A 23,368-nucleotide genomic window follows, 5' to 3' on the forward strand; every position below is an offset into this window, starting at 1 on the left:
AGAATGAAACTTGACCACTCTCTCACACCATACACAAAAATAAACTCCAAATGGATGAAAGCCCTCGATGTGAGACAGGAATCCATCAAAATCCTAGAGGAGAACATAGGCAACAACCTCTATAACATCGGCCAAAGCAACCTTTTTCATGACAGATCTCCAAAGGCAAGAGAAGCAAGAGATAAATTGAACTGTGGGACTTCATCAAGATAAGCTTTTGCACAGCCAGGGAAACAGTCAAAAAAACTAAGAGGCAGCCCATAGAATGGGAGAATATATTTGCAAATGATACTACAGATAAAAGACTGGTATCCAAGATCTACAAAGAACTTCTCAAACTCATTACACAAGAAACAAATAAATCAAAAAATGGGCAGAAGATATGAACAGACACTTTCCCAATGATGACATACAAATGGCTAACAGACACATGAAAAGATGTTTAAAATCATTAACCATCAGGGAAATTCAAATCAAAACCACACTAAGATACCTCCTTACACCAGTTAGAATGGCAAAAATAGACAAGGCAAGAAACAACAATTGTTGGAGAGGATGTGGAGAAAGGGGATCGATCCCTCCTACATTGTTGGTGGGAATGCATGTTGATACAGCCACTCTGGGAAACAGCATGGAGGCCCTTAAAAAGTTAAAAATTGAGCTACCCTATGACCCAGCCATCACACTACTGGGTATTTACCCCAAAGATACAGATATAGTGAAGAGCACGGCCATATGCACCCCAGTGTTCATAGCAGCATTGTCCACAATAGCCAAATTGTGGAAGGAACCGAGATGCCCTTCAACAGATGAATGGATTAAGAAGTTGGATATATACAATGGAATATTACTCAGGTATCAGAAAGAACGAGTTCTCAACATTTGCTGCAACATGGACGGCACTGGAGGAGATAATGCTAAGTGAAATAAGTCAAGCAGAGAAAGACAATTATATGATTTCTCTCATCTATGGAACATAAGAACTGGGAAGATCAGTAGGGGAAGAAAGCGATAAAGGGGGGGTGATTAGAAAGGGGAATGAAGCATGAGAAACTATGGACTATGAGAAACAAACTGGGGGCCTCAGGGGAGGGGCTTTGGGAATGGGATAGACTGGTGATGGGTAGTAAGGAGGGCACATGTTCATGGTGTAGTGGGTGTTATACGCAACTAATGAATCATCGAACTTTACATCGGAAACCGTGGATGTACTGTATGGTGACTAACATAATAAAAAAACATAAAAGAAAAAAATATATATATAAAATATAGGGGCACCTGAGTGGCTCAGTCAGTTAAGCATCTGCATTTGGCTCAGGTCTCGATCTCAGGGTCCTGGGATTGAGCCCCGCATTGGGTTCTCCGCTCACTGTGGAGCCTACTTCTCCCTCTCCCTCTGCTCCTCACCACCCACCACCCACCACTCATGTTCTGTCTCTCAAATAGAAAATAACCTTTAAGAGGCATATATTCTTGTACATGCATAGAAAATTTTAAGGCTAAAATACCAGAAATCTGACAGTGGTCGCTTCTGTGACGGGGAGTTCAGGGTCTGGGATACTAGAGGGGCCCATTTTTATTGCAAATTTTTTTTTAAAGATTTTATTTATTTATTTGACAGAGAGACAGCCAGCCAGATAGGGAACACAAGCTGGGGGAGTAGGAGAGGAAGAAGCAGGCTTCCAGCGGAGGAGCCTGATGTGGGGCTCGATCCCTCGACGCCGGGATCATGCCCTGAGCCGAAGGCAGATGCTTAACAACTGCTCTACCCAGGCGCCCCTGCAAATATTTTTATACTGTTAGAATTTTTTACCATGTGCACACATTTTTCAGTTAATAAAAATTTATTTAAAAAAAAGGAATGTGTATATTCTAAAATAAAATAGATTGAATTTTTTTCTAATTGTAAAATAAATTGTTGGTCTTGGGTTACCTGGGTGGCTCAGTTAAGTGTCTGCCTTTGGCTTATGTCATGATCCCAGGGTCCTTGGATCGAGCCCCACTTTGGGCTCCCTGCTCAGTGGGGAGTCTGCTTCTCCCTTTCCCTTTGCCCTTCCCCACTACTCCTCCTCTCTTTCTCTCAAATAAATAAATAAAATCTTAAAATAAAAAATCCGTGTTCTTTATAGATACTTTGGAAAATACAGAATGGTGCCAAGAAGACTATAAAATTATCCATAATTCTACAGCCCAGAGGAAACACTTTATTTTTTAAATTTATTTATTTATTTTTAAGATTTTATTTGTTTATTTGACAGAGATAGTCAGCAAGAGAGGGAACACAAGCAGGGGGAGTGGGAGAGGAAGAAGCAGGCTCCCAGCAGAGGAGCCTGATGTGGGGTTTGATCCCAGAACGCCCGGATCACGCCCTGAGCCGAAGGCAGATTAACAACAGAGCCACCCAGGCGCCCCAGAGGAAACACTTTAGTTAACATTTTGGCATATTCCTTCTAAATCTTAACTCTGTTATTCATATATGTATTATGTCTACATACATATAGAATTACATATGTTAATAAGAAAATGCCATGATATTTTAAAAAGCCATAGTATACATTTCTAATTTGTCTAGATTTTTTTTTTTTTAGTACCAAAATATTCTGTGTACAGCTTCTTTATCCTAATGGAAGAACCCTTTCTCCTTGCATTTGAAATACTGGTTTATAGATTGATAGTTCTGCTAATAGTTTTGTGTTTGTTTTTTTTTTTTAAAGATTTTATTTATTTATTTGGCAGAGATAGAGACAGCCAGCGAGAGAGGGAACACAAGCAGGGGGAGTGGGAGAGGAAGAAGCAGGCTCATAGCGGAGGAGTCCGATGTGGGGCTCGATCCCATAACGCCGGGATCACGCCCTGAGCCGAAGGCAGACGCTTAACCGCTGTTCCACCCAGGCGCCCCTGTGTTTGTTTTTTAAATATTTTATTTTTAAGTAATCTCTCCATGCAATGTGGTGCTCAAACTCACAACCCTGAGATCCATAGCTGTATTTCTATGGATTGAGCCACCCAGACGCCTGTCTGCTAATAGTTTTTTTGTTTTGGGTTTTTTTTTTTTTTTTTAAAGTAGTTTTACTTTTTTACTTTACTTTTACTTTAAAAGTAGTTCAAGCAGGGCTTGAACTCATAACCTGAGATCGAGATCTGAGTTGAGATCAAGAGTCATAGGCTTAACCAACTGAGCCTCTCAGGCACCCCGACTGCTAATAGTTTTTAATATTCAAAATGACAAGCAGTAAAATATTTTAGATTGACTCTGAATTAACTTTTTTTTTCTCAAGCAGTGTTTTATGTAGTATTTAAGTCTACCCAATCACTTCAGGATACAGTCATTGTCTGAATCCTTTTGGTTTTTACATTGGTTTATTCTTAGATACTAAATTTCAGCTTTTATGTGATAAATTCTGAATTTATTGAAGTTGTTACCACCTAAATGATCGTTTTGCTACTAAAATGATCACTAAAGAACTGTCATTTTTAAGGCAATATTGACTTTAAAATTTAATTTTGTAACTCAATTACTATAGTTGTATCAATAAACAGATGTTCTAGGATAGGTTAGAAAGGGAAGGTTTTCACAAAATAAGCCTAGCATATTAATAATGTCTTGTTATCATAGTGTTTTCCAAAGTGTAAAATTATAGGACAGGTGGTCTCTTGGTTGATTTTTGCTCTACTGAAGGTCAGTTTAAGCAATGAATGTTTGACTCATTGCTCCGTCGGACTGCTATTTTGGTTACCTTTTTCTCTTTCAGACTTTGGGCTTCCTCTGAATTGTCCTCTGTAGCATTGTGAGGAGGGGTCAGAGGGCCACTCAAAGAAGAATCTTCTAATTCATGGGGAAGTTAGTAGAAATAGAAGAATAACATTAAAGAATACAGACATTTTTTGTCTTTATATTCTACGTCTAGGAAAGTTTTCTTCCTTCTTGTGATTATTCAGTTTTAACCAGATAGATTTTTTTAATACAAAAATACCAGAAATGTTAACTTATTATTTAAGGCTTTAAATGCTGTGTATTTGAACAATATAAAATCTATGACCCAGTTCTTGGGAGTATGATACTTTGAAAGTTGTTTTGCATTCTTTTCATGGTTGTCAAGAAATTTTGGTTTTTTATATATAGAGTTTTATCTGAAAGTGTGCTTATCACAAAATATTCTATTTTCAGATATTTAGTCTTGGATATTGCAGATAATCCAGTTGAAAATATAATACGTTATTTTCCCATGGTAAGTATCAGATGCTTTAATATCATTTAAATTTTATGATTTGACTTCTTAATTATGGTTCTAAAACTTAATAATGAAACTAATTCCTCCCTATGCTACTTTTACTTTGTTATGACTGAAAATTGTGGGATTATATTTTAAAGAATATTTATTCCTTTAAAAACTTTTTTATGATCTCCAAATATCTGAGAAATCACACTTCGAATTTATTAAATTCAAATTAAATTCTAGCTCCTGTATAATTTTTTTTTTAAGAATTTATTTATTTATTTGACAGAGATAGAGACAGCCAGCGAGAGAGGGAACACAAGCAGGGGAAGTGGGAGAGGAAGAAGCAGGCTCATAGCGGAGGAGCCTGATGTGGGGCTCGATCCCATAACGCCGGGATCACGCCCTGAGCCGAAGGCAGACGCTTAACCGCTGTGCCACCCAGTCGCCCCCTGTATAATTTTTAAAATTTGTAATAGGTACATTTGTATCATTTTGGAAGTTCTTGAATTAAGGCAATTGTTATTAATATAAATCAGGAAATTTTTTAAATGTATTTTGTTTTACTGTATGTATACGTATTTTATGCTTGTATTAATACGCATCTTTTATTAAAACACACTGTCTTTTGCCTTCAGACTAAAGAATTTATTGATGGAAGCTTACAAACTGGAGGTAAATAATATTTTCTTTACTTAATATTTATTTTTAGGGGCATTACATGTTACAGTTAATGTTTTAGTTAACATTTGTCTTAAATGCAGGATATGGAAGTTGCAATTGTAAGTAATAGACTGTTCCCAAATTCGTATTTTCCTAGTTCCTTGTTTCATTTGGATATGCTTTTTTAAATATCCCTATATAACTACTTTCAAATTTTGGGCCAGCTTTAAATCCCTTTAATTTCAAAGTATTAATTGTAAAGAATGAAATTTAATAAATATCCAAGTGGTATGTATAAAATATAAAATGTTTAAGAAAAGATTTATCTTCCTATGGTATAGTACATGGTATCAATATATTTTAGTTGCTGAATAGATGTTTTTTTGTCAGAATAACTATTTCTTGTTTTTCAGGAAAAGTACTTGTCCATGGAAATGCAGGAATCTCCAGGAGGTATGAAGTTAGAGATTATCTTTCTTTCTGTAGCATTTAATTAATGAGCTGTGTTTTCTATTTTTTTCTAAAATTTTTTCCCCCTCTTCAGTGCTGCCTTTGTTATTGCATACATTATGGAAACATTTGGAATGAAATACAGGTAAGAAAGTACTCTGAAACCTAGCCACAATTTAAATTATCAGTAAAATGAAGCTTAATGGAAACAGTTTGGGAGTTTGAAGTTGATATCCTGATTTTGTCATCTATTCATGTTGATTAGGCAGGCTCTTGTATCTCGTGGTTAGTTTCTTACCCTTTAAAGCTTGTCTAACTTGTATAGATCTACTTACGCTAATATTTTGTGGTTTTAGAGGGCTAATGCTAAATGTTGTTAAGAAGCCAAGGTAGTTATAGTTGGGAATAATTATGGAAAACTAATTATATACTGCTAGAGAATTGTTTAGCCTGAGTTTAAAAACTCTTAAACACAGATGTTATTGCTTCCCTTGCTTAAAAGGCTAATTTATTACATTTTCCTTTAATAGTAGTTGGATGAAAAATTACTAGACATTGTTTCAGCTTCTTTTCACAATTCAGTGTAGTCTTTCTTAACCAGAATTAACTTTTCCAAGCATACTGCCTAAATAAAAAAGAGCCTCAAAACAAAATCCTGGCCAATGAACAGTGTTTCCTTTTTTAATGTGTCTTGTACAAGTTAGAAGTCTTGTAATCATTGACAAACTCCTTGTCTTTCACTCCCTGTCTCCCCAACTTACCCATTACCAAATCCTATCTCTTTTATGTCCTAAAATGTACCTTGAATCTGTCTCTTTATCATTCTCTTCTTCATCATTTAATCCCCTAATCCAAGCTCCAGTCATCTCTCTCTTAGACTCTAACAATGGTATTGTTCTTAGTGGTTTCATGTATTCTTTCTTTTTTTTTTTTTTTTTAAAGATTTTATTTATTTATTCGACAGAGATAGAGACAGCCAGCGAGAGAGGGAACACAAGCAGGGGGAGTGGGAGAGGAGGAAGCAGGCTCACAGCGGAGGAGCCTGACGTTGGGGCCCGATCCCACAACACCGGGATCACGCCCTGAGCCGAAGGCAGACGCTTAACCGCTGTGCCACCCAGGCGCCCCTCATGTATTCTTTCTTTTTCCAGTTTGTTTTTTTCCCCCACACTACAGTCGAAATGGTCTTTTCAAAAGAGAAATCTGATCAAATAATCACCTTACCCCAAAAAGCTCTCAGAAGTTTCTGATCCTTAATAATTCTTATCTTGGCCAGTGAAACTTTGCATGGTATGCCTGTGTCAGCCTGTCCATCATTATACCATGTTCCCTGTTAAACTCTCTTCATTTGAGCAGTGTTCAGCATTGGAACCACAGTCCTGACACACAGGAGACATTCAAATGCTTGTTTAGTTGGTTTGATATACTTGAAGTTTAAATTTTGATGGCAAGTTTACTTAAAAGTGTCAGTTGTTAATATTACTTGAATACAAATGCTTTGTTTATTTAATGCTTGTTAGACTGTTTTATATATTCTCTTTCTTATTTGGTGTCTTGATAGTAGTAATATTAATAGTGGGAATAGCTTCTGTATAATGGGTCTTTGCTCAGTGCTAGGTGCTATTCTAGGCTCTTTATCTCATTTAAGCCTCACAACATAAGGAAGTAGATATACTTCTCCTTGTTTAAACAATGATAAAATTTTGAGCACGTACTATGTAATAGATGCTGTACAAGGTGCTTTACATTTACTATCGCCCATCTTCACAATAGCCCTCAAAAATAGGAGTTATTATAAACCCCAATTTACAGACAAGAAAAATAAAGCTTAGAAAGTTGAACAGCTTCCCTTAGAACATGAGCTGATAAACAGAGGGATGGTGATCTTTCATCTGCCCATGCTGTTAATTTTTCCACTACAGCATGCTATCTCTATAGCTCAAGTTTTATGATTATGATTTCCTGTTTAGGTAAATTTTTGGATAAGTTCCTATTTTAGGTAGATACTGAAAAAATTGAGATTAATTCATGAAATAATAACATCACCTTAGTTCTCTTTTTTTGTTTTCAGAGATGCATTTGCTTATGTTCAAGAAAGAAGATTTTGTATTAATCCTAATGCTGGATTTGTCCATCAACTTCAGGTAATTTCTGTCTTCCTCCTCTTCAAAATAGAAAGTAGGATAATTAAAACCTTATATCTGTGTAATTTAAATTTTATTTTTTTAAAGATTTTATGTATTTGAGAAAGAGCAAGAGAGAGCATGAGTTGGGGTTGGAGAGGGGGGATGGAGATTCCTTGCTCTGGAATCAGGGCCTCGATTCCAGGGCCCTGAGATTATGACCTGAGCTGTAGGCAGATGCTTAACAGACTGAGCCACTCAGGCACCCCTAGAATTTACTTTAAATACTGAAAAATTTCCATAATCTAATTTGATTGATTTCATTATTATTATTTTTTTAAGTTTAAGTAATCTCTACACCTAACATGGGCCTCAGATTCACGACCCTGAGATCAAGAGTCGCATGCTCCTCCAACTGAGCCAGCCAAGTACCTCCTAATTTGATATTTTTATTCGAGTTTACATTTCTAGTTAAACGTATTTTCTGTTTTGTGTTTTAAGTATTTTCTTAAAAACTGCCATTACTGTGAAAAAGGTGTTAAAGGCACATTGCTAAACGTAAGATAAAATAATTGATGTTAGAGGAATCCGGGATGGCAGAGGAGTAGGGGACCCTAGTTTCATCTGGTCCCAGGAATTCAGCTAGATAGCTATCAAATCATTCTGAACACCTGCGAACTCAACAGGAGATCTAGGAAGAATAGCTGCAACTCTACAAATAGAAAAACAACCACTTTCTGCAAGGTAGGAGGTGCAGAGAAGTGAATCCGAGGCCATATATGGGAAGATAAACTGAGGGGGGGAGGGATCCTCTCTAAGCCGGCTTTGGAAAAGTGATACAGCAGCAGAGTGCAAAATCAGAACTTTTAAGACATCTGCTCAGTGGAGGTAGAGGACATCCCATCCTGAAAGGCACTCAAGGTGGCTAAGTGGGGTGGAACCCTAGGTGGGACAGTGTGGTCTTAGTCACAGGAAGACTGGGGGTGCCTGAGTGTGGCAGAGTTCCCAGGCATTCGAGCGGGGAAGCTGGCTGCAAACAGTGAGCCCAAGAGTGGGCTCTCAACTGGGGGCTGCCATAAACCACAAACTGCGGCACAGTTGGGTGACTCTTTCTGAGCAAGGGCCCAACGAGTGGCAGAACCGGCGAGACACCCCTTCCTTTCCTGAGAGGAGTGGCACAATAGCGTGCCACAGGAGTCTGTAGGGTTTGATCGCTAGAAACAGGTCGTGGTCTGAGATAGAAATGCTCAGTCACAGGCTGGGTGAATATGGAGTGCAGACGGAGACCAGGGAGACAGGAATGATTGATGCTTTTCTCTGAGAGCTCATTGAGGAGTAGGGGCCTGAGCTTTTCAGCTCTGGGGCCAGAGGTTGGGAGAAACCCAAAAAAATCCACCCCAAAATTGCTAGAACTCATGCAGGAATTCAGCAAAGTGGCAGGATATAAAATCAATGCACAGAAATCAGTTACATTTCTATACACTAACAATGAGACGGAAGAAAGAGAAATTAAGGAGTCAATCCCATTTACAATTGCACCCAAAACTATGAGAAACCTAGGAATAAACCTAACGAAAGAGGCAAAGAATCTGTACTCAGAAAACTTACAGAACACTCGTGAAAGAAATTGAGGAAGACACAAAGAAATGGAAAAACACTCCATGCTCATGGATTGGAAGAGCAAATTGTTAAAATGTCTGTGCTACCTAGAGCAATCTACACATTCAGTGCAATCCCATTTTTTATAACATCAACTTTTTTCACAGAGCTGGAACAAATAATCCTAAAATTTGTATGGAACCAGAAAAGACCCCAAATAGCCAAAAGAATGTTGAAAAAGAAAACCAAAGCTGGTGGCATCACAATTCCAGACTTCAAGCTCTATTACAAAGTTGTAGTCATCAAGACAGTATGGTATTGGCACCAAAGCAGACACATAGATCAATGGAAAAGACCAGAGAACCTGGAAATGGCCCCTCAACTCTATGGTCAACTAATCTTCAACAAAGCAGGAAAGAATATCCAATGGAAAAAGTCTGTTCAACAAATGGTTTTGGGAAAATTGGACGGCCACATGCAGAATGAAATTGGACCATTTCCTTACACCATACACAAAAATAGACAAAATGGGTGAAAGACCTAAATGTGAGACAGGAGTCCATCAAAATCCTAGAGGAGAACACAGGCAGCAATCTCTTTGACCTCGGCCACAGCAACTTCTTGCTAGACACATCTTGAAAGGCAAGGGAAACAAAAGCAAAAATGAGCTATTGGGACTTCATCAAGATAAAAAGATTTTGCACAGCAAAGGAAACAGTTGACAAAACCAAAGACAACAGACAGAATGGGAGAAGATATTTGCAAATGACATACCAGATAAAGGACTAGTATCCAAAATCTATAAAGAACTTATCAAACTCAACATGCAAAGAACAAATAATCCAATCAAGAAATGGGAAGAAGACATGAATAGTCATTTCTCCTAGAAGACATCCAAATGGCCAACAGACCTATGAAAAAATGCTCAATATCACTCAGCATCAGGGAAATACAAATCAAAACCACAATGAGATACTGCCTCAGGCCAGTCAGAATGTTTAAAATTAACAAGTCAGGAAACAACAGATGTTGGCTAGGATGTGGAGAAAGGGGAACCCTCCTACACTGTTGGTGGGAATGCAAGCTGGTGCAGCCTCTCTGGAAAGCAGTATGGAGGTTCCTCAAAAAGTTGAAAATAGAGCTACCCTACGACCTAGCAATTGCACTACTGGGTATTTACCCCAAAGATACAAATGTAGTGATCTGAGGGCACTTGCACCCCAATGTTTTTAATAGCAGTGTCCACAGTAGCCAAACTATGGAAAGAGCCAGATGTCCTCTCCCCCCACAGGAATGTTATACAGCCATCAAGAAATTGAAATCTTGCCAGTTGTGACAATGTGGATGAAACTAGAAGGTATTATGCTAAGCGAAATAAATCAGGGAAAGACAATTATCATATGATCTCACTGATGTGTGGAATTTAAGAAACAAAACAGAGGATCATAGGGAAAGAGAGGGAAAAATAAAGCAAGGTGAAATAGGAGAGGGAGACAAACCATAAGAGATCTTAATCATAGAAACTGAGGTTTGCTGGGGTGGGATGGAAGGGATGAAGTAACTGGGTGATGGACATTAAGGAGGGCATGTGATGTAATGAGCACTGGGTATTATATTAGACTTAGGAATCACTAACCTCTGCCTCTTAAACCAATAATGCATTATATGTTAATTAATTGAATTTAAATTAAATATTAAAAATGAAAATGAGTAAAATAACAGATTTCTTCAAATTTTTTTTGATTACACAGATAATTATATGCTATTTTATATGTTTTATCTTTACCGTGTTTCAGATTCTAAAGATTTTTTTTTTTAAAGATTTTATTTATTTATTCGACAGAGATAGAGACAGCCAGCAAGAGAGGGAACACAAGCAGGGGGAGTGGGAGAGGAAGAAGCAGGCTCATGACAGAGAAGCCTGATGTGGGGCTTGATCCCACAACGCCAGGATCACGCCCTGAGCCGAAGGCAGACACTCAACCGCTGTGCCACCCAGGCGCCCCCAGATTCTAAAGATTTTTATTTATTTGAGAGACTGAGAGTGAGAGCAAGAGAGAGAGCAAGCAGGGGGGAGGGGTAGAGGGAGGGAGAGGTAGACTCCCCACTGAGCAGGGAGCCTGATACGGGGCTCAATCCCAGGACCCCAAGATCATGCCTCCCAGGCACCCCATCCATGTTTCAAATTTTGTTGGTGCCTGGAAGATGCACTCAAAAGACAGTAAGATAGGGGCGCCTGGGTGGCACAGCGGTTAAGCATCTGCCTTCAGCTCAGGGCATGATCCCGGCGTTGTGGGATCAAGCCCCACATCAGGCTCCTCCGCTATGAGCCTGCTTCTTCCTCTCCCACTCCCCTGCTTGTGTTCCCTCTCTCGCTGGCTGTCTCTATCTCTGTCGAATAAATAAATAAAATCTTTAAAAAAAAAAAAAAGACAGTAAGATAAACCTGTGAAGTATCTGATTAAACTAGTTTATTTAATTTTTCCCAAGAAGGAAAATCAGAGATTGAAGAATGTCCTCTGGCTGATTCTATCCAGTTATGCAGGAAAAAATCTCACATTGAGACATTAGGAGCATTACAAAATGGATTGTCTGAGGGGCATCTGGGTGATTGAGTTGGTTAAGTGTCTGCCTTTGGCTTAGGTCATGATCTTGGGGTCCTGTGATTGAGCCCTGCATCAGGCTCCCTGCTCAGTGAGGAGTCTGCTTCTTCCTCTCCCTCAGCGCACCCCCATCTCCCCTGCCACCCGCTGCTCATGCTCCCTCTCAAATAAATAAAATCTTGAAAAAAAAAATTAACAAAGTAGACTGTCTCAGTTACCCAACTTTAAATTTTACTTTTTTTCATTCATTGAAAACAGAAACAGTGTTATTTCTTACTTTAGCATGTTTATGTAAAATGTTTACTTTTATCCTTTTTAATTGCATTATAAAATACAAAACTAAGTTTCTTTGCCTTTTAATCCTGTTGTGTAAAAGCATTGTCTTTTTAAATTTACTTTTGTATTTGAAAAAGTAGTATACACTCATGTTAAAAAAATTCAGCAATATGTATGCAAGTCTAACTGCATAATGTTTTTATATGCATATGTACATATGTATATATGCATCACAACTTCATATGATTCCTTATACATAAATCTTTTAGATTGTTTCTGGCCTTTCGTGATTATAAACAATACTGGGAGAAGTATACGGGTAGTACGCCTTGTTTACATCTGCAAATATACCTGTGCAATATATATATAATGTGGAATTGCCGGGTCAGAGGCGTTTGAAATTTGATGTTACCAAATAGTCTTTAAAAAGGCTGAAATAATGTAAACCACCAGGAAACAAGGAGTACCTGTTTCCTAGTAATTCCCGTTCAATACCAGTAGCCAAATGTATTAGATTTTCTGATCATTGCCATCATGGTGGTAAAAGTGGCGACTCCTGTGGTTTGCCCATTCTTCTATCAGATTGTTGGTCTTTTTTACGCTTTGTTTTATAAGAGCTCTTTGTATATTAAGTAATCTGTCTTTAGCCAACTGATTTAAAATGCCATTTTTATTATATACCAAAATCTGATCTATACTTAGGTCTGTTTCTGGCAAGTTCTTAAAATTTACTTTTTGGTGTGAACTTTGCTGGAAAGAGCCCTATATTTTTTAAGGTACTATGTTCAGGGGCTCCTGGGTGGCACAGTCGTTAAGCGTCTGCCTTCGGCTCAGGGCGTGATCTCAGCGTTCTGGGATTGAGCCCCACATCAGGCTCTTCCGCTAGGAGCCTGCTTCTTCCTCTCCCACTCCCTCTGCTTGTGTTCTCTCACTGGCTGCCTATCTCTGTCAAATAAATAAATAAAATCCTTAAAAAAAAAACGTTACTACTATGTTCACAGTTCAAAAAGAATTGACACCTTTACATTTTTAGTTTTCCTAAGAATATATTCCATTTATTCAAATCAATTTTTATTTCCTTTAGTGTTTTAAAGTTTTCTTTATGTAAAACATATGTATTTCTTTTGAAATTTACAGTGTCCTGTATTCAACACAGTATACTCACCACTGTAGGGAGACTCTTATTACAAGAAGTTATTTCTCCTCCACTTAAAAGCCAGAGGCCTTACATATAATGGCTTATAAATCCCTACATATGTAGTCCCTTACTAATCTCCTACTATCCTTTTTGCTTACTATGTATGTTCTAGTCACACTGACCTTCTCATAATTACTTGAAAGTACTATGCATGTTCTCATCTCAAGGGACTTGCTCATCTCTTCACGCCCAGAATGCTTTCCCCCAAATATCTGCGTGGCTTGTTTCCTTAATTTTCTTTTGAGTACATTATTGCAGTTGCTTTCGAACAGGTATACTTGCTTCTACCCTTACCCCCAAATCCTTTCAAGTCAAAAGAAAATGTTGGTTTGGACCAAAATGGTAGTAGGGCAAGAGGTGAGAAGAGATCACATTTTGTATTTATTTGACTGTTAGATGACAGGATTTGCTGATGGATTGAATGTGAAGAGAGGAGATTAGGATGGATCTAAGCCTTAATGGAAGATATGGAAGAAATTGCATGAGAAGGTTTGAAGGGAGTAAAATCGAGTTCAGTTTTGGTCACCTTATGGTTGAGAGGGCTGTTGGACAATAGGCAGTTATATAAGTCCCAGAGTTAATGGGAAAGAACCATGAATCTAAGGAGTATCAGCATATAGATACTATTGAAAGCCCTGAGGCTAGGTGAGATCACTAGGGGAGTGCAGATAAAGAAGAATTTCCAAACAGATTGTAATGCACTCCAACAAGTAGAGGGTGGGGAGGGAGGAATTAGAAGAAGAGATTGAAAAGAATGGCCAATGAGATAGGAAAAGAAAATCAGGGTGGCTTGTTATTTGGGAAGTCAAGTGAAGAAAGTGTTTGAAGAAGTAGGGAATGGGGCCGCTTGGGTGATTCAGCTGGTTAAGCATCTGGCTCTTGATTTTGGCTCAGGTCATGATCTCATGGATTATGAGATCGAGCCTTACGTCAGGCTCCGCATTCAGTGGAGGAGGGTCTGCTTGAGATTCTCTCCCTCTCCCCTGCCCAAAATAAATACATAAATCTTAACAAAAAAAAAAGTGGAGAATGATTCACTGTATCAAAAGCTGATAATAGGTTAAATAATATAAGGGCAGAGAATTGACATTAGGTTAGGAACATGAGGTCATTGGTGTCCTTGATAAACAGGTTTTGTGGAAGGGGGAGGATAAACATAATTGGGTCAGAGTTCAAGAGAAATTGGGAAGAGAGGAATGTAAACAGCAAGTATAGATAATTCTAGGAATTATACTTTGAAGGGGAAAACAGAAACGACAGTAGCTAGAGGGGAAACTAGGCTTATTAAGGAGGATTTTGTTTGTTTTCTAAAATGATAGGAAATTTAGCATATTTGCAGTTTGGAACAATTGAGGAGCAAAGAGAAAATTGATATTATGCCAGAATTGGATAGTATGGTCTATTCTCTTTGTTGATTCTGTTATATTCATTCATTATTTCTTTGGTTTTTTTAATCCCATTGAGCTCTGATTGTTGGTATGTCATCTCTTTCATTGTTACGTTTCTTTCATGAGTCCTTCTATTTCTTCTTTGAACTCATTTCAGAAATGCCATTCTTATTGGGCGCCTGGATGGCTCAGCCAGTTAAGCGTCTACCTTTGGCTCAGGTCATGATCCCAGGGTCCTGGGAACGAGTCCCACATCAGGCTCTCTCAAATAAAATCTTAAAAAAAAAAAAAGCCATACTCATTGATTTCATGGAGAATTAATCATTTTCATGCGTTTCATGGTGTGATTTTGACCCTGTGTTCTTAATGTGACTTTTGGTTATAAAGTTTTCCCCTTGACATCATACGCTAAAACCTACAATGGTTCCTTTTTTGATTATTGGTCATCTTTGAACTGGAAATATTCTTCTTAGAACAGCTATTTGCCCAACAATAAAATTGTGGGAGAGGAACCTGGGTAGTGCTTGGGGAGGGCAGAAAGCTTAAATTTTCCCACTTGTTTTGGAAGTCTTCTCACTAACACTTTTCTCTGGTGGTTTAACTCAATGAGTAAGAAGCAGAGCTTCTTATATGTCACAGGGTTTTCTCGTTTGTATTGATAAACACAGCATGCACATTAAAAGAACCCAGGGGAACTGCACCTACACCAATTAAATGACAATCACTGGGGGTGGGACTTGAGCATATGTGTATTTTTTAAATTTTTTTTAATTTTTAATTTATTTTTTTGATGTAAAGTTCGATGAGTCATTAGTTCCGTATAACAACCAGTGCACCATGCAATACGTGCCCTCCTTACTACCCATCACCAGCCTATCCCAATCCCCCACACCCCTCCCCTCTGAAGCCCTCAGTTTACTTCATTCCCCCTTCTGATTATCCCCCTCAGGTGATCCTCAGGTATAGCCAGGCTTGAGAATTACTGGTTTAGTTTTTATTTGTAGCTAAGATCAGATACTTGGCTACATACAACCCTGTTTCTCTTCCACCTTACTATACATGTACCCTGCTTCTTGCAAAAATGGCATGTGTGGGCATTCACATTTTCCGTAATATGCCCTACCTCTACCCACAGCCCACTCGTATTTCCCATAATACTGTGCAAGCGCTTGTTAATTTTATCTTAGATCCACCACCTTTTTTTGGAGCACTTTGAAGTGTACCCTAATTTCTGCAATCAGGCATCTTGGGTGCCTAGCTTGGTGTGGTTCCATTTTAAAATAAATTTTTTTATTGTGAAATATAATACACATACATAAAATGCATAAAATGTAAACAAACATCCATGTAACCACCATCAGGTCAAGAAATTGAACATATGCCAGGATCCCAAAAGCCCTTGTATTACCCTTCCTAATCAAACACTTTCCTTTTGTAAAGGTAACCACTGTTCTGACCAATTTGTAATCATTTCTTTTCATTCTCATATTCAGGGTTTTGGATGTTTCCTTCTTTCATCAAATAAAGATGAAAGCTTGCTTTCAGAAAGGGGAGAGGGACAGAAGAAATAGAGGACTATTAAGTTTAAGGAATTAGAAAACCAAATATATATTTGAATCCATTAAATGCTTCGTATTACTCATTTTAAAAATATTTTACAGCTGTATAACATTTTATCTTTATGAACTTTATTTCATTTTATTCTTACAATTATTTTATGAGATTGCCTTTTGGGATTTTTGGTGTGTGTGTGTGTGTTAACAGAGGAAATTAAATATCATATAGCTAACATTCCAGTGGCAGAGAACAGATACTGCCTGACTGGCAGTTCATTTATGATACCCTAGTGCAAGCTGTTAACCTGACTTGATTTATAGTTTCTTCAGTAAATGTGAAAGTATGAGATAGAAATTTTATTTTGATTTTTGTAAGAGAGAGGAATTTTAAACTTGCATTTCTCATTTTAAAAAATATTTATTTATTTATTTATTTATTTATTTATTTATTTATTTGAGAGAAAGAGGAGTGAGTGGGGAGAGTGGCAGAGGGGGAAGGAGAGGGACAAGCAGACTCTGTACTGACAAAAGCAGGGCTCCATCCCACAACCCTGAGATCATGACTTGAGCTGAAGCCAAGAGTCAGGCCGCTTAATAGAATGAGCCACCCAGGCGCTCCTAAACTTGCATTTCTCTTACAACAGTATGGTACCAGATATTTCATTATAAACTGAGAATACTAATAATGTACACATTAATCACTCTTTTGGGTACCCAAGAATTTAAATGTATATTCAAGTTAATTAAATCTTTTTTAGGAATATGAAGCCATCTACCTAGCAAAATTAACAATACAAATGATGTCACCACTCCAGATAGAAAGGTCATTATCTGTTCATTCTGGACCCACAGGTAAGGATTTTTGTCATTTTGAAGAAGGTTGGGGAGAAAGATGATGGTATGAAAGGTAGAAAAGCATCTTTTGCTCTTTACAAGTTATGTTTAGAAAACTTTGGGTAGACTATTAAGATAACAGCAAATTTTATAACAAATACATGTTTATTATATTGAGCTTCTGCTATGTGTACACTACTGTACCTGGTTAATAGAACTAGTTAGCTGGAAGATCAAACTTCTCCTTGGTTTAGGTCGTTAAGTAGTGTAACTGCTGTAAAGATTAAAATAATAAGAGGGATCCGGAGAAGGGGCTCTAAGTACACTCAGGTGATCTTAATGAAAATAAAAGGTGGTTCATAAAAGCATGTTTCAAGTTAGTAGGGTGACTAATGTGAGCTACCCGTTTTTCTCTTGTCGTCAGTATTTCAATCCCTTCTCCCTTTCTTCCTTACTTTAGAGTACCCCCTCCCCTATTTTCAAAGTTAATGATCCAGGCATGATCTCAAAATCTTTTAACGTCTATTTTCCTTTTCAAAGACCTTGCTACCCTTGTTTCTCTCTTTTCTTTTTTACTCTTATTCTGTTTAAGGTCTATATTGGCCTCCTATTCAAACTCTTACTTGGTCTGTTCTATACATTGTGGCCAGATTTATTTTCATAAAGGATAGTTCTGATGTATTTTTCTTGTACAAAATCCTTCATTGGTTTAATTCCTACAGAAGGAAACCTAGAGTGTCATAGTATAAGTAAGGTGCTTCTGATCTTTGTATCTCTCCATGTTCCTCTTTATATAGGCACTCCAGAAAACTGAACTACTAATGGTTTCACTTGTGTCTTTTCTCCATCAAGAATGCATAACATCCAGTGTCTCTACCCTTAAAAACTTAGTTTACATATTATGTCTTCAAGAGAATGATGATTGACTTAATCTTCCTCCAATCCCTAGTTATTTGAAACTCCTATGGAACTTTATTTGTACCTCCTCACTTTCTGCTTTGCATTATTTATGTCTCCTACCTCTTTTAAAATGCAAGTACAGCACTTCATCTGAAATTCAGCTATAGCATCTGTATTTAGCTTTATGGCTAGCATATTTTCTGCTTTATTCCATTGTCTTGATACTATATTTATATCCGTATTTTATTAATCTTACAGTGAGAAGTTAGTTTCATGTTAGAATCCACTCTTCAAACATTATTACCATGATTTAGCACAACCTTTTGGGCATAACTCTAAGCCTGTGCCATTATTAGGCAGATAGCAGATCCTTTACCAGTTTAATTGTTCCCCTAAAGTTTTCCTCCACTGAGACTCAAATTTCTTGATTATAACTATTGGTCATATAGTGATAGCTTTGATTCTATGTGAGAAATTACTCTACTAGCAGACTCTGATATAAAGAGTAGATAAAATCTCTTCTTTATCTGCTGCATGCCATCTTTTCTTCCAGATCTAGACTTCTTGATAATAAAAACACAGCTTCAGTGGAAAATATTTTCAGCAGTGTCTATGAAAGCAAAAAGATAATTATATCTACAAAATAAAATTGTACAAATATAAAATTACTCTCTTAAATTTTATGTTCCACATCATAGGTTTATGGTAGCTAAAGAACAGACTTGGTAACCAAACATTTAGGTACCATTATCTCTCTAACAATTCTGTTTTCAAACTGTTTTAAAAATGATTGTTATTTGTAATACCTAAGACATAGTTAATTCTCAAGAGGGGAAATGTATCCTGTAATGAAGATAAAAGTTTGGTAATTTATAGCAAAAGAATTTACTAACATTTTACTAAAAATTCAGTCATGGAATTCTCATAGTGCATATACATAGTAACGGTTTATGAAAATAAAGTTTTACTAGCTCGAACATTCTGACAAATTAGTTTAAGTTCCCATTATATGTTATATTTTTGCAATAATTTTAGGCAGTTTGAAGAGAACACATGAAGAAGAAGACGATTTTGGAAACATGCAAGTGGCGACTGCACAGAATGGCTGACTCGAGCAACATTAGAGAGGATGTGAATTTCTATTTGGGAAGGAGAAAATACTAGAGACAATAATAATGTAAAATGGTAAAAACACAAGTTGTGGTTTTTTTTTCTTTCAAATTATATGTTGCTTCCAGGCGTGTTTCTCTGCAACTTGTTAAGCAACATTTTAAGAAGATGTTGGACTTCTGCAATAGATGGCACTGATGGTTTTACTCCTTTCTTCTTTTTCTTTTCTTTTCTCTTTTTTTTTTTTTTTTTTTTTACACGTTACAGTTTTATTATAAACCAAGAATTTTGGACTTGCAAAGAGGTATTATTGCAATAATGCACTTTTCATACTTGAAATTTATTTGTATGATATAAAGTTATTACTTTAAACAAAATGCAAGTTAGGGGGGATTTGTTTATAAAATCTGGGTAATTTATAACAAGAGAATTTCCTAAAGTTTGCCAAAAATTCATTTTGTGTTCTATATATTACATTTTAAAAATAATTTTACAGTTCACTTTTATGATGGAACCTCTTATGGAAACATTAACAAATGCAGGAATCTGCCACGTTTCCGTTTTAGTGTAATTCGGTAGCTTCATTACCCTTTTAATTTTTAAAACTTAATACCTTATTAATAACCTTTAAATCATGACATTAGCTAACTCTTCTTTAACATGATCCAAGTATTGCTTCCATTTCTATTATCTTCCTAATTTGTTTATTCTGTAGAAAAAAAAGTTTCATGAACAAAGGAAGATATTTTGCTTGGTGTAATACCAGTTACTAAAAAACAAGGAGTTTTAGACTTTCGAGTCACTTTCCTTTTTTCCTTAAAAGCCAAATGTTGTGTTTGTTCTTTTTAAGAGTTGTTCAGCCCATTTTTTCTTTGTCCAAAATAGCTAAGCAGAATAACCAATGTAGCACTATTTTCTTTTCTAAATGAAGCCCAAAAAAGAAAAGTGCCTTGCATCAATAAAAAAATTTAAAAAATAAATCTTCACGACCTTTAAATTAGTATGTAGAGCAGTACAAAGTTTTAAACATTTTTCTGTAATTTCTTTTTAACTATAAATTAGTTAAAATAGTCTGAGGTTTAAAGAAACCTCAGTAAATTATTTGGAATATGGAACATTTACTCCTTCATTTTATGTTGTCTTAATGATTCTGTGAAGTTCTTCTGGCTCAGCACCTTTTCTTTGAAGATGCATTTATTGGGGAAAGTGGTTTGTGGGAAACTTCACTGTATTTAAAATTAGTGTTTTAATTCTAAAGTTGAGTTAATCCAAATTTCCCCCATAATTTGCATTAGCAAAGTCACTTTATGGATCCTTAATTCTCCATATTTTTATTTATACATCTAAAGATTGTTCTAAGAAAAACATTTTTGCTATTTTAAGTATGCCATGAGGAAGGAGAGGAGTGTTTTTAACTTTTTATAGTTAATTTAGGGTAGCACAAACAAAACTCCTTTATATCTCACTTTTCTCAGTCCTCTCTTGAGGTGCTTTACTGATGGGAATGATTTCCATACGTTCCCTTGGTACCAGTAGGTACTATGCAAGGTTACCCATTACACCAAGTTACTTCTTTGCTTTCCTCCCTGCAATGTAATATAATACAGTAAGAGCTTTTTTTATCCAGCATAAGAGGAGTGGAAATTAAAACTGCTTTATTGATTAAGAGTTAATTCCTGTTGACCCAGATGGTATTCCTCTTCTGATTCCCTTCCCCTATTTTACTACCCCGAAAACAGCCTATTATTAATCCCGTTGTGGTCTTGTATTCTGTTGTGTGATGAGGTCATTTGGTGTGGTAGTCTAGTGGAGTCAAGATTTGCATTGTATTCAGAAATTCCACTTGGCAAAGTGCCAGATAACACAGCTTTCCTGTATATAGATCGCTATATAGGTCAGCAAAGATCTCTCTTGCAGTCTAATAATCTATGATGCTTCTTCATTTGGCAGAAACTCTGCTTAAAAGAATCTTCATTGTAGTACATTTAGGTTTTAAAATGAGGCAGTTAAGATTTTTTAAAATTAGTTTCTTAAATATATATATCCTCTCTAGTAATTGGACCCAAAATACAGATTTGGTCACTTATTAATTTAAAGCTGGTAATTTTTCACTTTTTCAAATAACCACTGTAATTTTTATGTTGTCACTAAAGTGCCTGCCCAGCACTGTATATTAGAGACTGTCTCTTGGACACTAGGAATAGGGACTATCATCTTCTTGAGTACAGTACTAATAGGGACAAAACATGAAGTTTATTCTTTATTTCATGTAAGAACACCCCAAGTCACCCCAAGTTTGTTTTACCTTGGATCCATTCTTCCATCGAATGTTCAACCAGTTCTGGTAGCTCTTCTAGTCTTTCTTCTATTTGGTTCCATTTCTGGAATTCCTTTATTTCTACAGATGTTTTGTGATAGTTACCTATAATACATTTAACCAATCATGATTTATTTTCTAAAATGTTTGAATAATGTATGAGTGATATAGTACCCAATTTTAAATATGTAATCTGGGCAAGGATTTAAACTGAAATTGCAGCAAAACAGGAAAACTGCTTTACTGTCCCACTTTAAAAGTATGAAACAAATATTGAAAATATTCAAACTGGAATGGTAGTATTCTTACCTTCTAATTTTCGTTAATTAGTTCATGTTAATTTCTTACCCATTAGGTGTTTAAACGGCAGTTACCTTTATTTGTCTCTACTCTGTGGTGGAAATGTTAAACCGGGATAGCTTCTGCTACCAACTCTCAACTGTTTAACTTTTAAAGCAGAATATTTGTTTTGGAGGGGAGTTTGTGCTTCATCTGAGTTTAGAAGTAATGTCAGAAAATGTTAAGCATGTCCTTTTTAAGAAAATATAAGGTTTCTAATTGTCTTATTACCATGGTAATTCAAGTGAATTAGAAGTATTTAACTGCAATCTTGAATTATAAAGTTGGGATGCATATATATATGTGTATGTATAGATATGTATATATCTATACACACACACACATCGGGATCTCAACTTGATGTAAAGTAAATGAGCAGTTACCTGGCGGATTTTTTTTTAATAACTGGTTTAATCCATAATTCCATAACAAACTTAGCTTCACTTCAGTCTTTACTTTATCTTTGTCCATTCAACAATGCTCCAATATGGAAACGATAGGAAATAGCTGAGAATTACTAAAAGATTTTATTTTATTTTTATTGATTAGAAAGTTTCTAGGATCTTTGAATGCTGGATTTTTTTGTCTTACCCATCCATGGCAGCTAAAAAAAAAATCAAAATATTCAGGTTTACATGTTAGCTCTCTCATAGGGAGTTGCCATACCTCACAGTTCAAAGTGTATTCTATAGATCAGTAACATTATACTGACATGTAATTGCAATTTACTATGCAGCAAAAATGATTCAAGAAAAATAAACTACAGTGTCTATTTACCTTTGTATAGGCAATTGCTTAAGTCACTCTGCTTTTAACATTTGTACTTGGATAAAAATGCTTATGTATGTATAGGAATGTCACAGTGCAAGATGCTGCTAGCCCAGGCACAAAGTATTAAAATTATTTTGTGAAGACTGGTGGTTGTATTAAAACTGTTGTGCCATTATACCTCAAAAAGATTGAAATGCTCATTTATACTGCTTATGCCTCAGAACTTCTTTAGATTGTTGTCTTTTAGGTAAAAATTTACTACCTCAGATTAAGAAGGATGAATGAACATTGAATGCTGAGAAGCACTTAAGAGTATCTTCGAAAACTTTGTGGACACACACACACACGCACACACACAAATTACGGTCAATAGTCCAGGCAAGGCCTGAATTTTAGCTCAAGAATATTTCTAAGGATTAGTTGAACAGATTTGGAGTTGGAAGTGAGGGAACTGTGTCTGAAGGAAAGGTATATAGGTCATCCACAGAGCAGCTTCTATCCATTAAAAAAAAAAAAAAACTACTTGTTTTCACAGTACCATCTTCCCTGTCAGCCTACCTACATACTATTTTTCATCAAATCCAAGATGCTATCACTACACTGTTATTTTACATACCACTAAAAGGCAAAATATTGTTGAATAAACTGTGGCAAGTCATTGATCATAAAATGCATCCTGATTTCCAAAATATTAGTGCATCTTAGGGTCAGGGAAATACAAATATACAAAATATGTGAGGCATGATAAAAATCACAGCTGTCACTTCATTCTACCATTTCAAAAGCAAATAGTGAAATGTTTTATGCATTTTTTCTATACTCAAGTCTATTCAATATGGTTTAGAAAATTTTAAACAGGGGCACCTGAGTGGCTCAGTAGTTAAGCACCTGCCTTTGGCTCAGGGCATGGTCCCAGAGTCCTGGGATTGAGTCCAGCATGGGGCTCCCTGCCCTGCTTGGGAGCCTGCTTCCTCTCCCACTCCCCCTGCTTGTGTTCCCTCTCTTGCTGGCTGTCTCTCTCTGT

The 23,368-nt window shown here is 36.5% G+C and overlaps 1 protein-coding gene across 3 annotated transcripts in view; it reads left to right on the forward strand.

The window, feature by feature from the left end:
• STYX (serine/threonine/tyrosine interacting protein) overlaps nucleotides 1-22,532 on the forward strand; it is a 46,214-nt gene extending 23,682 nt beyond the window's left edge. For 2 of the 3 annotated variants that reach the window (XM_011237288.3, XM_034648343.1), the window contains 7 exons: nucleotides 4,169-4,229; nucleotides 4,856-4,892; nucleotides 5,294-5,333; nucleotides 5,425-5,475; nucleotides 7,402-7,474; nucleotides 16,832-16,925; nucleotides 18,843-22,532. In XM_011237288.3, coding sequence (XP_011235590.1) covers nucleotides 4,169-4,229; nucleotides 4,856-4,892; nucleotides 5,294-5,333; nucleotides 5,425-5,475; nucleotides 7,402-7,474; nucleotides 16,832-16,925; nucleotides 18,843-18,916 — 430 coding nt within the window. In that variant the 3' untranslated portion in view covers nucleotides 18,917-22,532. The remainder of the gene's footprint in view (nucleotides 1-4,168; nucleotides 4,230-4,855; nucleotides 4,893-5,293; nucleotides 5,334-5,424; nucleotides 5,476-7,401; nucleotides 7,475-16,831; nucleotides 16,926-18,842) is intronic. The other variant, XM_011237289.3, reaches the window with a different exon arrangement.
• The last annotated feature ends 836 nt before the right edge of the window (nucleotides 22,533-23,368 follow it).

Source organism: Ailuropoda melanoleuca, chromosome 20 (genome assembly GCF_002007445.2).
Source record: "Ailuropoda melanoleuca isolate Jingjing chromosome 20, ASM200744v2, whole genome shotgun sequence".
Taxonomy (NCBI): domain Eukaryota; kingdom Metazoa; phylum Chordata; class Mammalia; order Carnivora; family Ursidae; genus Ailuropoda; species Ailuropoda melanoleuca.